Source organism: Parasteatoda tepidariorum, chromosome 6, assembly GCF_043381705.1.
Source record: "Parasteatoda tepidariorum isolate YZ-2023 chromosome 6, CAS_Ptep_4.0, whole genome shotgun sequence".
Classification (NCBI taxonomy): Eukaryota; Metazoa; Arthropoda; class Arachnida; order Araneae; family Theridiidae; genus Parasteatoda; species Parasteatoda tepidariorum.
The window spans coordinates 788,899-802,320 of record NC_092209.1 but is presented as its reverse complement, the minus strand read 5'-3'; the positions used below and the strand labels follow the sequence as shown (position 1 = coordinate 802,320).

The following is a 13,422-nucleotide window of genomic DNA, read 5'->3' as shown; positions in this document are numbered from 1 at the left end:
GCTCTCCATCGTAGTTCTTCAGGCAAATGATGCCTAGAGGTCATTATTACGAATTGGCTATCTCAGATTTTCAATGTCGCAATCACAGTAAAATTTGTGTGCTTTCTCTCAAACTTGGACTTTTATGCTCCAGGCAGATGACGTAAGCCGAGTGCAGCGCCACTAATTTGCATATTGCAATTTTACTCAGCTACTCTTAGTGGACAACATATGCAAATTTTGCACGGTTTGGCTTACTTTTGAAAGAGTTATCGCTATTTTTGTGATTTTTCCTTAATTTATGATAACCAGTGTATATTTATTTATCTGTAGCTACATCCAGAATTATGTATTTATATCAAACTTCTTTATATATTCTTTTTTATCATTCTTATTGTTTAAATAAATATTCTTGTAGATATTTACAGTATCCTTGTAGATATTATTTAATTATTTCTACATCTTTGAGAGTATTCTAAAAACAATTTACGGTGTTAAATTTCGTTATTAGGGTACCCTTCCCGTACACGGACAACTCTCATAAACGGACAAAGTTTTTGGTCCCATGAATGTCCGCTTAACGGAGGTTTCACTGTATTTATATATATATGCATTATTATGAAAAAAATTATACTCTTAGTATTAAATTTGTTTTTAGATATATTGATGACTTGATTATCTTTAATTTTCAAGATTATACTATTTTATTAAATGATATTTAACCTGAGGAATTAATATTGCTTCGTAATCATGATGATGATATAAATTTTAATTTTTTGGATTTGGGTATTATAAAAGAAGAAAATATCTGCTTTGTTGATTTATATGATAAAAGAAATGATTTTAATATAAATAAACTAATTACTTGGAATTCTAATGTTTCTAGGAGCATCTATTTAAATACCACTTTTAATGAAATGATTGGAATTAAAAGAATATGTAGTATTATTTACTAAAAAATTCTTTATTAATTTATACAATTTTTCCATGTGCAAATCCATTTTGGGGTATCCATGGCTAAAATTATTTACTAAGAATTTTTCTTTGTTAATTTATATAATTTTTCCATGTGCAAATCCATTTCTTGCAAATCCGTGGGTAAAATTATTTACAAATAAATTTCTTTGTTAATTTATAAAATTTTTCCATGTGCAAATCCATTTCGGGCAAATCCGTGGCTAATATTATGTGCAAAACTGGCAATTCATGTTTTTTTCTATTTTATATTTTTTTCTTAAATAAATATTTATTTTCTACATTTATTTTCTACAATTATTTATAGTCAACTTCTTTAAATTATCCAGTATAATATTACCTTGCTCACATCCATTTTCGTGCCCATCCTTGGTAACTAACAAATCAAATAGACTTCAGTAATGCAGTAAGAACACACTTTAAAACAAAACTCCTCTAGTTACGCTAAATTTGCGCTTTTGTTTTCATATTTTGCAATCTGGCAATTTTGTTACGAAAATTTTAAATCATTCTTGAAAAATTTCCCGTTCATGTAAGTTCATTTGAATTCGCTACTCGCTTTATAGATTATGTTTTAAGTTTTATTCCGTTTTTTCTTTATATTTTATTTTCTGTTTTTACATGTTATTTTTACTCATTGTGTTCTATTTTATTTGTTGTAATTTTTGTAAAAATTTTTTTGAGTGCTCCTCATACTATCGTATTGATATATTTTGCTTTGGCTATTTTGATACAATATTAGAAAGCATTCTTTTTTGTGGATATAATCGTGTGGGCTGATGAAAAGATTATATCTTTCATTTTCCGGATTCTTTAAAAAAGAAATTATCCTTTTTTATTATTATTATTGTTTCCCCCCCTTTTTTTTTGTTATTTTTATTATTATTTTTCTTTTCCCCTCTTTTTTCATGGGTCTGTAATTTTCCTGTGTTTTTTCTTCATTTTGAACATAATATCATATATATATATATATATGTATATATCATCGTATATATATAGTATATCTTTTCGCTTTATCATGAAAAAAAATTTTTTTTTTCATTTTGAAATTGACTCATATTAAATGAATTTTTTGAATAAAAATCTAGTTTAATATTATCTAGAAATTTACTTATTCTTTGTTGGTTTTTATATTTTATATGATTAGAGATTTCGGGTTATTACTTTTAAAATATTTCAAACATTTAATAAGAAAATAACCTAATAAGCTATTCCTAGTCTGATAAAAATATTTATATTTGATCAATAAACATAAAGCTGGATACCGCAAGCATTACATTGCAATATATTTTATTGACTACTTAGAACAGATATAAAACATTAGAATAAATAATCATTTATTAAACATTAGTTTGGAAATAGCTTTAAAATCAAGTAAATGTAATACATGTGATATTATTTTGGTTAGTTTCACACTGCATAAAAGAAATTTAATTAACTTTAACAATACGCATTAGATTGTAAAGCTCAATACGCATTACTTTGGGAAGGCTATTAGTTTACATTATTTGCTTTAGAGAGTGACAATATTTACCACTTTCACGCTTACATAATTCAAAGATTTAATTTAGAAACTGTTTAATAATATCTGGTTTAAATTCAACAAGGCACATATTCACTGCATAAATGGTTATTTATTATGTGGTATTTGAAGTGTAAAATAGACATTAGTTGTCTTGGGTTTAAAGATTTCCTGCACATATTTAATTACAATTTATTGATTGAAAAGCATATAGANACATAACTTACTTTTATTTATTTAGGAATGAAAAAACCATCAATACGGGTTTGTTTGGTATGGGGATTACTTAGCATAATTCTTTTTTCGAGCTTGTACACAGAGTTCAAATCTTCCTCAGTGCCAGATATTGAAGAAAAATATTTTCTTAGAACTTCAATGCACTGAAGAGCTTCATTTTTGGAAGGAGGAACTTCCACCTCATCCTCGCTTTCACTCTCTTCAGATGCTGGAACATGTCTTTCGCGGATTTCGTTCGCGATTTCCGAGACGGTTAGTTCTGGAGATGTCACGAGATTTTGGTCAATTCCAAGGTATGTTTCTTCATCCATCACATCTTTGTTGCGTTCTTTCAGTTGCCTGAGCAATTCAGATAAAGGGACGTTATCATCTTCATCATCATTAACATCTTCTGACGAGCTTGGACTTTCAACAAATCCAGCATGCCTGAAGCAGTTTTTGATGGTTTTATCGGTCACATCAGCCCAACTCATGTTGGCTGATGTGCCTATGCCATGATGTGATTATGCCATCTAAGAGATTTAGTTTCCATTCTCTGATTTCATCAATGGCTTTAATTCAGTCTCTTACAAGATGTTTCCAATAGTGTCTCTTGAAGCTGGAAATGGTTCATTTTTCCTTGATCAAGGAGCTGTAAACTAACTCCACTGATTGAAGGTTTCTTACCTCAGTATGTGCTGTGCAATTGTCCACAATGAACGCCACTTTATGATTTGTTGCATGGAATTTTTTGTCAAACTCTTTCAGAGTTTTTTCCCAAACATTGGAGGTCATCCAAGACTTTGAGTTTGCTTCATATGATACATTCAAAGACTTCACATTTTTGAAGCACCTTGGTTATGCACTTTTGCCTATGACCAGAAGCTTAAGTTTTTCCGAACCATCGTTTGCACCTAACAGAACGGTAACTCGTTGTTTGCTTTTCTTCCCACCTGAGCAGTCCTCTGATTGAGAAGTCAAAGTCTTGTCAGGCACAAGTCGAAAAAAGAGACCTGTCTCATCAAGGTTGAATACATCACAAGGCTGGAGAACATCTTTTAAGAGACCATTTTTCCATTATTCAACTGGACGCATATCAACGGCCGCTGCTTCTCCGCAAATCTTTTTGAAGTAAAGTCCATGTCTCTCTTTGAACCGTTCAAACCAGCCGTTGCTTGCCGAGAACTCCAAAACACCCAGTTCGTTTGCAAATTGCAAAGCTTTCTCTTTCAAGATAAGTCCTGAAATTGGAATGTTTTGGGCTCGGGCCATTCTAAACCATTTAACAAGGGCATTTTCAACGTCTTCGAAGGTCGAAACACGCATTCTCTTCTCGCCATCCTGACCACGCAGAGAACTTTCAATTTTATCTTTTTAGGACCAAATGGCAATGAATGTTGTGCAAGGGACTTCTTTCCGTTTTGCAAAAGCAGCCTTAGACATTTAAGATTGCTCAAATTCTCTTATCATTTGGAGCTTTTCATCCAATGTCCAAGATTTGTATCCAAGTTTACTCGCCATTGCACTGAACTAAAGACTAGAGAGACTTGAAACACCACCGCACTGCTACGCCGTACAAAGTTTTGCAGGAGAGAGAAGAAAAGGCACGCATTCCAAGATGCTCGTTTTCTGCCACCTCCTCCCGCTCCCGCCGTTACCCCCTTGTAAGGTCAGAGATTAGGAGCATTATTGTAACTCTTTCTGCAAGAGGTGGTGGAAGGAGGGGTGAAACAAAAGGGCTGGGGAAAAATGCTTCCAGTGTCCGAATTGCAAGAACCAGTTGCCTAGTGTGAATGGCAAAATTAGCCAAGTGGAAATTTCCGCAAAAGTTGACTGGAGAAAAGCAATTTCCCAGTAAAAACATTCTTTAAAGTGTCATTTTATCCAAAGTTCATAATTTCCCCATAACGTATTAAACGGAGTTTGATAACACTGAATCCAATGCAAATCAATCGGGACTGGCAAATCAACCGGAATGACGAATTAAGCGAGTGTCAAATTATCGAGGTCCGACTGTAGTTATGTTAGAAATAACACATTGCATGTATAGTGTTTGAATTTAAACATTGAATAGTACTTTTATCATACAATTCTGTTATTACAAAATGTTCTTGATGAAAATTTTTTTTTTTTTATGTAAATATTCTTAGCATGTAGACTGTTATACATAGGGAAAAATCGGAGGGAAGTTATATTTAATGTGTAGTTCAAAGCACCATATTTTTGTGAATAAAATGAGAAGTCAAAAATCATGTATAAAACACAGTTTAAAACTGTAATTCTAAAGGAAAGTTGCTCAATGCAGCAGAAATTCCATCTGAAAATTGAAACCAATAAAATTTTAAAGAAGAAAATAATTAAAAAATTTTTATATTAGTTTTAATGTTTATTTAAAAGATTTATTAAAGAAATAAGATTTATTGTTTAAAGTTTTAATGTTTAAAATCTTTTAAAGTCACTAGGATTTTGTTTATGTCTAGGATTTGAGTAAATTCATGGCGAATTAATTTTTTGCATTTAACGTTAAATTTAATTTTATGCAAAGTACAATTAAAAGATATTTCATGCTCATGTTTCGTCACACGCCCAAACAAGGAGCCCTGTAGTTAAACTTGACGTGGGGATGACTTCGGATAAAAAGCTACTAAGTCAAATTTTATGTTTACTTAAATTTTAAAATATTAACTATATTCCTTAATGATAAATTTTTAACAAAATATTTGCACATAACAAAAGTTGTTAGAAGCTTTATCAACAAGCGTAATAATTAACTTATTTTTAATTTTCTCAAACATATCATATTTAATTACTGTAGAGCTAGGATAAAAACAAAATTTAGATTTGTTTAATTTATTTTTTACCATTTCAACAATACTTGTTTTCTATTCAATAAAACCTTGAATGTGCCAATAATATTTTCTGGAAACCTTAGCAATAAAAAAACAATGAAATAATGATTATGAAATTTTCAATTTCTTGATTTTGATAATGTCACTCTTTTTACATTAGATTTTAAAGAAAAAAAAAATAAGTGATAAGCTTGATTTAAAGAATATTTGTGTTAGCAGTCTTACAACTCTTTTTCTCTATGGTTTAAACAGTAAATTAAATGGTGGAGGTATTATTAAGATTGAAGATTTTTGTATTTATGATAAATGAGGAAGTGGTAGAGGAGCTAGTAAATTTATTATTTTAATATTGAGAAGTATATTTTTAGAATTAAAAATAAAGTATTAAAAAATTTCTTTCATAAATTTTGAAATAGACTAAGATTTGATACTGAACTTATTAAATTTATTATAATATATTTCGCTAAATCTTGGTGTTAATAACACAGAATTGCTTCTTAAAAGTGATTTTGATGTTCAGAAGGTTTTTCGTACAATTAACTTTCATGATAAAAAATTTGAAATTGCTAAGATTTCACAGGTTATTCATTGTTTTTCTGATATTTTTCCTTTAAAACAACTTGAAGTTGTTGCTGCTTATAAATATCCCTCTACCCTTAGATAAAAAGCTTGAAATTATAACTTTTTAAGTCGCAATTTAAATTACATATTATTGTTTGATTGTTATTGTAATACTGATGAATTTTCTCTGTTTATTGATAAGGTTTATGGTTATGTTATTACCGGGAATTTAGATATTGTTGGAGATAGAAATTTGATTAAAATTTTGAGTAGAAGGTCAAAATTTAGAACAAGGTTAAAAATGAAAATTTTATTTTATAAGTTAAAAAGTATCTGGATTGATTTATTGCTAAGGTTTCTAGAAAATATTATTGACCTATTGAAGGTTTTGCAGAATGGAAAACAAGGATTGTTAAAAGTGTAAAAAAAAAAAAATTAATTAAACAAATCTAAATTTTGTTTTTATTCTAGTGGTACAGCAATTGGTTATGATATATTTGAGGAAATTAAAAAACTTGAAAAAATAAGTTAATTATTACAGTTCTTAATAAAGCTTCCAACAACTTTTGTATTATGTGCAAATATTTTATTAAAAAATAGATTATTTATTAAGGAATATGATACTGATAATACTCATTGAAATTAAAGGATGGCAAAGAAGTTATTGACAGAAAGATTATTGCTTTTAGTAAAAAATTAAAATTTCAACTGAATAGGATTACTTATCCTTATTTGTTTCCAATTGTTAAATTTCTTAAAAATCCAGTTAAATTCAAATTTACAGCTTGTGGTACTAATAGTTATAATTCTTATTTCTAGTAAAAAATTCTTTAATATTCTTAAAATTATTTTGCTTCAAATTAAAAGTGAGAAAAATTTTGTTGTTAATAGTAATATTCATGGTTTGAACTTAATTTTAAAAAAGGATTTTTTTTTAATATTAATACATTTGACTTTGAAAATCTTTATACCAGTATACCTCATGCTTATTTGATATTTGTAGTTACATTTATGATAAATATTTAATTTATGAAAATATTGATAAAAATTATTGGATTGATATTTGTAAATTTATTCTTTTTAAAAATGTTCTTCTTAATTGCATTGATTTTTATAAACAAAAAATATGGATACCACAAGGTAATTCTTTTCCTGGAACTTTTGCTAATATTTTTTGCATTTTTTTAAGCAAATTATCTTGAGTTTAATGATTTTAAGGCTTTTAGATATATTGATAATTTAATTTCATTTGTGAAAATTATGATTTCATTTATAATATTTATCCCGAAGACTTGGTTTTGAAGAGGACTAAATGAAAATTGATTAAATATTGAATATTTAGATTTTAAAATTAATATTGCTAAGAATCAAATTAGAATTGGTGTTTATAATAATAGGAATGCTTTTAATTTTAGGATTATTTTTTCTGTAATTTTGATACAAATTTGTATAGTAATATTTTCAAAAATTTAGTTTCTCAACTGTCTAGAATTAATAAAATTTGCAAAAATGTTAAACACCTTTAAGAGGTTTCCTGTAATTTTTTAAATTATCTAGAAAGAAATGGTTTTCTTTTTAATTTTTACAATATTGAAATTAAAATGAAAAAAAAAATATTAAAAATTATTGGTTTTTGTTTTCTTTTAATAGGGCTAGATCAAGACTTAACTGAGTTGCCCTAGTTAAACTTTTCTACTGACAGGTGGCAACAGCTTTCTTACTTTCCTTTTTTTCCTTCTTTTTGTGCATTTAGAGGGGGCAAAGTTTGGTTAAGGATTTTTCCAGAATGTAGTGTGCTTTTGTTTTTACAAAAAAATATGTTTTTTCATAGGTTTTTTGAAAATTGTTTTTTGTTTTGTTATTAGTTTATGTGTTTTACTTTTGTTTTTGTATTTTGTATTCTCTTTTTCACTCTTCCTGGACTTCTTGCAAAACCTTTAGGGTCCAGAGAGAGCAAATTTTAGAAATTTGTCGTGCTCTCTCGATGTAAAAGAGCTTTGTATATTTATGACTTCCGGTGCTGGTATGCCCTGACGATGTCGGCTACGGTTGTCATTACTATATTTTTCATTGTTTTCTTCTTTAAAATATTTTTGTGAACTGTTTTTCAAGTTTTTTTATAAGTGAATCAAATGTTATAATTTGGATTTTATGCTGTTGTAAGACTTCCTAATGTACAAATAATTTAATAAAAAAACTCTTGAAAACTGTATTAAAATAAACTCTTTATGTTTCAATTACTTGAAAACTATACAATTATAAATTCACTATGAAGATAAAATAAAAATTATTGCATCAAAACTTTAATTTGATATATATTTACTTTATTGCATGTTAGTATTTATATATTCGCAGGTATTTTAAATTAATGTTTTAAATTCGCAATAAGGAACTTTGCAATCATTATGAATATCATTCTAGATTTTGATGAATACATAAAAAATCCAATACTTATCGTAAAATATATATAACATTTTATGCCCCGTGGTAGAATCGTGGTGACATTGTCGCAGAACATTACAGAGTTCTTTCAGAAAGATTTTTTATTTGGGAAGCAACGCTGTTTTTTTTTTTTATCTGCAGAATTTTTCGATTTTTTTTTTCTCCAGAAATTTTTTTCCCCCTTTCTGCAGAATTATATTCAAAAAATGCTTTTACTCGCATTTTGGAGGTGGAATAAACACTCGTAATTTTTTCTAATAAAAAAATTACGCAATGATTGGCTTGAGCTAAAATTTCAGATTGATATAAAAATTTTATAAAATTTAATTCTTAAAATTTAAAAAAAGTTAACAATACAAATATTTTTCAGAACAGGAGAATATTGCCAATAATATTAGAATATGTATTCTTTTATATTTAGATTTTAAAAATCTTCTTACATTTATAATTAAAAAAATAATGTACTGCTCTGTTCTATACATAAAGGCTTTGTTTTTTTAACAGAAAACACTTTTGTTTCTTTAAATTAGTTACATATATGTTTGCTACTATTAAAAATGTCTTTCAGAAAGCTGTTAGTACTAGAGAGAATTGTCGCAGAAAGCTCGAAAAAAGTTTGCCACAGGGATATTGTGTATTTGTTATTTGTCATTAATTTATTTATAAACAGATTTTTTTTTCTCTTTGTATTAAGATGTATCAATAAATATTATTTAATGAGAAATATTTAGCTGTTTTAGCTTTTTTTTAGCTGTTAAAATGTCCGTCTGTAAGATTGGCTTTTTTTAATGCAGAGAACAAATTTTTCACTCATCACTGGTGATGCATCTTTTCAATGTTAACTTTTATGTTCAAGTGAATGTAAGTGGTTTAGAAGGAGAAATCTTCTTTGGTTAGCCTTGGTACTCAATTGAATTCAAATCATTTTTCCAACTGATTTTGTTTTTAAAATTAATTCAGAATATAAAAATACTAAATTGTAATTGAAAAGCGGAAAATAGTGTTGCCAGGTAAAGTTTATATTGGCCACCAATGACAACCTATTTCACAAGCCCTGGTAATAGAAAACGTTTTATTTAATAATATTAGACTATGTGTGTTTTAAATTTGAAAACTTATTTTGCTTAATTATGGATATTTATTTGCATAACTTTAATTGATTTTTTTAAAATTAAAGGTACAAATATTTTAGTGCCTTCCAAACAAACACTTATAAAATTTAGACATTGAAACATGCTTATTATAATTAAGAAAGATTCTTATGTAGATATTCTTTTCCTTTTGATGTGCATTTTTTTAGTGTATGTAAGTCTATCATTTTTTGTAATAATACCTTTTCAAATGATATATGTAGGGTCATATGACATCCTATGCGACTGGAGAGTTACAAAAGTATACATCTTTTCAAGTGCATGTAAGCAATGAAGTACGATCTATCGTACCCCACGATGCTGGAATCCTCTCCCTCACCAGTAACTCACTAAGGATGTCTGCTAGAAGAGGACTCCCCATTTTCAACCACAGGTATTTACTTTTCTAATGATTTTATATGCAGTTACTGTAGGGAACATCAATATTGAAATACTATTTGAAAAGATTTAAACTTTTATACACATAGTATAGAATAAGTTAAATTAGATCATCTTTCAACTGGGATTGCAAATTGATATTTGTTGTCTCTATTTTCCTTAGGGCAAAATATCAAAGCACAAATCTATGTTGAATCATATTTTGAATCACTTTAAAGCCAAAATTCATGAATTTGATGCAAAAGAAACAGCTGTCAAACAGCCTGGTCAAAATCATGTGTGTCAATATTATTGTTGATAATCTAGAAATAAACATCTGAACTAAATGTTGTTATGAACAAAACTGTGTTATTAGAAATTTAAAATAAAACAAAAACGAGATTCTAGTTTTCAAAAATCCTATCTCCATTAATGTATAAAAACATATTATTCTCAATAAAAACTGATTTCCATTAAGAAACCAAATCGAGGTTATGTTTTGGAAAAAAAATTTATTTCACACCATTAATAATTTTTTGCAGTTTAAAATTTTTCCTAAAAGTATTTGTTTACTAGAGAGGGTGAGCATGAATTTAAAAATTTATTTTGTAATGAGACTCCATCCATTAATGAGAATTTACCTCTTAAAATAACAGTAATGTACACTTATCAACTATTCCAAAAAGAAATCCTTCTTTATACATCAGTTAAATTTAATTTTGACTGCAATTGTGACATCTTACTTTGTTGCTGCCTTTACAATTCTCACCGATCATTTTTTTGTTTTGTTCAATCTTCTAAAAGGAATTTTTTTCTGTTGATAAGTCTACTATTTAAATATGAGTACAATACAAAGTCCCATATCCATTTTCAGGAAACATCTATTTTTTGGACAGTTAAAAAAACCTTCACATTTCTGCTCCAGGATTGTCAATTTATTTCAAAATAAATTAGCGTATTTAAAAGTGCTTTTTTTGCATAATTTTTATAGTACAAATATCAATACAAGAATTAAATGGATACAGATATAACAAAATAATAACAAATAAGATACAAATAAATAAGTAGTAGAATAAAGTTAGTTTAAAATAAAACAAAAAATCAAAAATTGTTGATTTCTTCAATTGTGGTCTCATTTTAATAACTTTTTTTCCTAGCTTTTTGAGCATATAGAAAAAGATATATTCCCCATTGGATGAGATATCATCTGCAAAAATCGATAGTTTCTTTTGTATAAAAAGACAGGAGTGATTTATTTGCTTTGTCATATTTTAAAGAATAACTTTTTTCTTTGTCATTTTCATTTGTGATGTCTTCATAACTGTTATCTACAGTTATCAATTGTTTATGTTTGTTAAATCAGTGACTTAATGAGTTGTAAAAATATTTTCATTGCTGTTGGAAAAGTCCTCTATCTGAATATCATTCTCAGCCTTCTTACAATCAAACTCGTCTCCTCTCATAATGCTGTAAATTTTCATCTATAAGTCGAAACAAAGTTGCCTTTATATAGAGATTTTTCTATTATTAAGAAGCCAAGACCACAACATAGTCTTTTAAACGAGATTGTTGTTAAATGGTACGCTATTTAAGAGGGAAGTGTTTGTTTCGTGAAATGAATGTTGAATTTTTTCCCAACTAGTGTTGTTGTTGTTAATCTTTTAAAAAGGGAGGATGTTAAGAATTCCAATATTTTATGTACGGTATATAACGGTGAAAATGACCCATTGTGTAAGTCGAACCTCAATTTTTGACTACATATTTGCAAATTTTCGGCATAGCTAATGTAAATTGACCTACAAATAAACCATATATGAAAGTTTTTAAAACTTAAAACAAAAAAGAAAAAAATCAAGTCAAACATTTTCTCAAGTTAAAAATATTTAACATTGCTCTCTTTTATTGATATTATACATTCGCCTTCAAATAATGTCGTTGTAGATTTTTTTTAAAAATGTGGAATTTCAAATTCTGCATATGGGAGTGAAGGCATTTGTAGCTTTATTAAATGTTCTAAAAGTTTTCAATGCATTATATTTTTTAAAATTACTCTTGGATAAATTATTTTTGCTTTTTTTATTCTTGATTTTTGGAGTTTAGTTTAAAGTATTGTTTTTATTTTTTAAAAAAACCTTTATATGTAAAGGAAATAGGGTTAGAGAAAATGCAAAATTTTTCAAATACAAATATAACATATTAAAAATCGTTTTTGAAATGGGTAAATTGATACAGATTTATTCATATCTAAGTATCTCATTGTTTATAATGAATTGGTATTTCACAATCAACGAATGTCCCACTTTATTACAAGAGTATTAGTTGACCTGAGGTTCGTCAAATTTTGTGGGTTTAAAAAGTCAACTTATATCTGGAGATATAAGGTATTCCTTTTCTTCATCTGAAAATAATTTATAGAAATGTTACAAAAACTTTATTTTCTAACTGCACTTAGTAAAACATTCTCTAATTAAAGATTTAAAATTTTTTAGATTAGATCAGGGTTTGTTGATTTAAATCAACTGATTTCTTATATACACATATATTGATTTAAAAAGTTAAGAAACAGTGTTTTAAATTATTGATACTTTTTTTTGTTGCATTAAATAATTTTAGTTAACGAAATTATTTTCTTTCTTGGTGTGTGTTAAATTCCAACACATTTGAAATTACACTTTTAAAAATCTTTTGATTCTTGAGATTGAAAGTAAAGTAAACATTCGAGATTGAAAGATTAAAGTAAACATTTAATGCTGTCTTAATATAGACTTGCATAGTCGTTGAAATTAATTCGTAAACATGAATTTTCCCCCCTCAAAAAATACAAATAATATTAATTAAAATTCTACCTTTTGATTGAAAAAGCATGAAATTAAAATCTACATTATATTTTATTGATGTAGGATTAAAAATGAATATTTTAATATTAAAATATATAGATTAAATATTTATTTATTTATTGATGAATGACTACATTTATAAACACAGTCTGTTGCATTTATTTTGTCATATTAAAAATCAAGAGAAAAAAATCTCACTTTTTAATTAAAATTATGGTTTGCTAATTGAAACTTTGTTTTAATAGTTAAAGAACAGGGATCTGTGTCCAAGCCAAATTTATTACCACTTAGCGGTACCTTTACAAAATACTTCACTCTATCTGAATCAGCACTGTGGTAAGCACATGTTAGATGTGGAATTTGTATTGACTAGCCGGGTTCCAATCCCAGCCGATACTGGGATTGGAACCCGGATCACCTCATCGAAAGGTGACCAAATAATTTTTAAAAATTATTCAAAGAAAAACTTTTTTCCATCTATTATATTATAAAATATAATATTTTCCATATGTTATAAACTTACTCGTAAAGGG

At 27.4% G+C, this 13,422-nt stretch overlaps 1 protein-coding gene across 9 annotated transcripts in view; it reads left to right on the top strand.

The window, feature by feature from the left end:
• LOC107437029 (PAN2-PAN3 deadenylation complex catalytic subunit PAN2) overlaps positions 1-13,422 on the top strand; it is a 106,065-nt gene that overhangs the window by 6,467 nt on the left and 86,176 nt on the right. For all 9 annotated transcript variants that reach the window (XR_011636882.1, XM_043042777.2, XM_043042772.2 and 6 more), the window contains one exon: positions 9,899-10,068. Coding sequence is in view for 8 of the 9 variants with exons in the window: in XM_043042777.2 (XP_042898711.1) it covers positions 9,899-10,068 (170 nt within the window). In the remaining variant the exon portion in view is untranslated. The remainder of the gene's footprint in view (positions 1-9,898; positions 10,069-13,422) is intronic.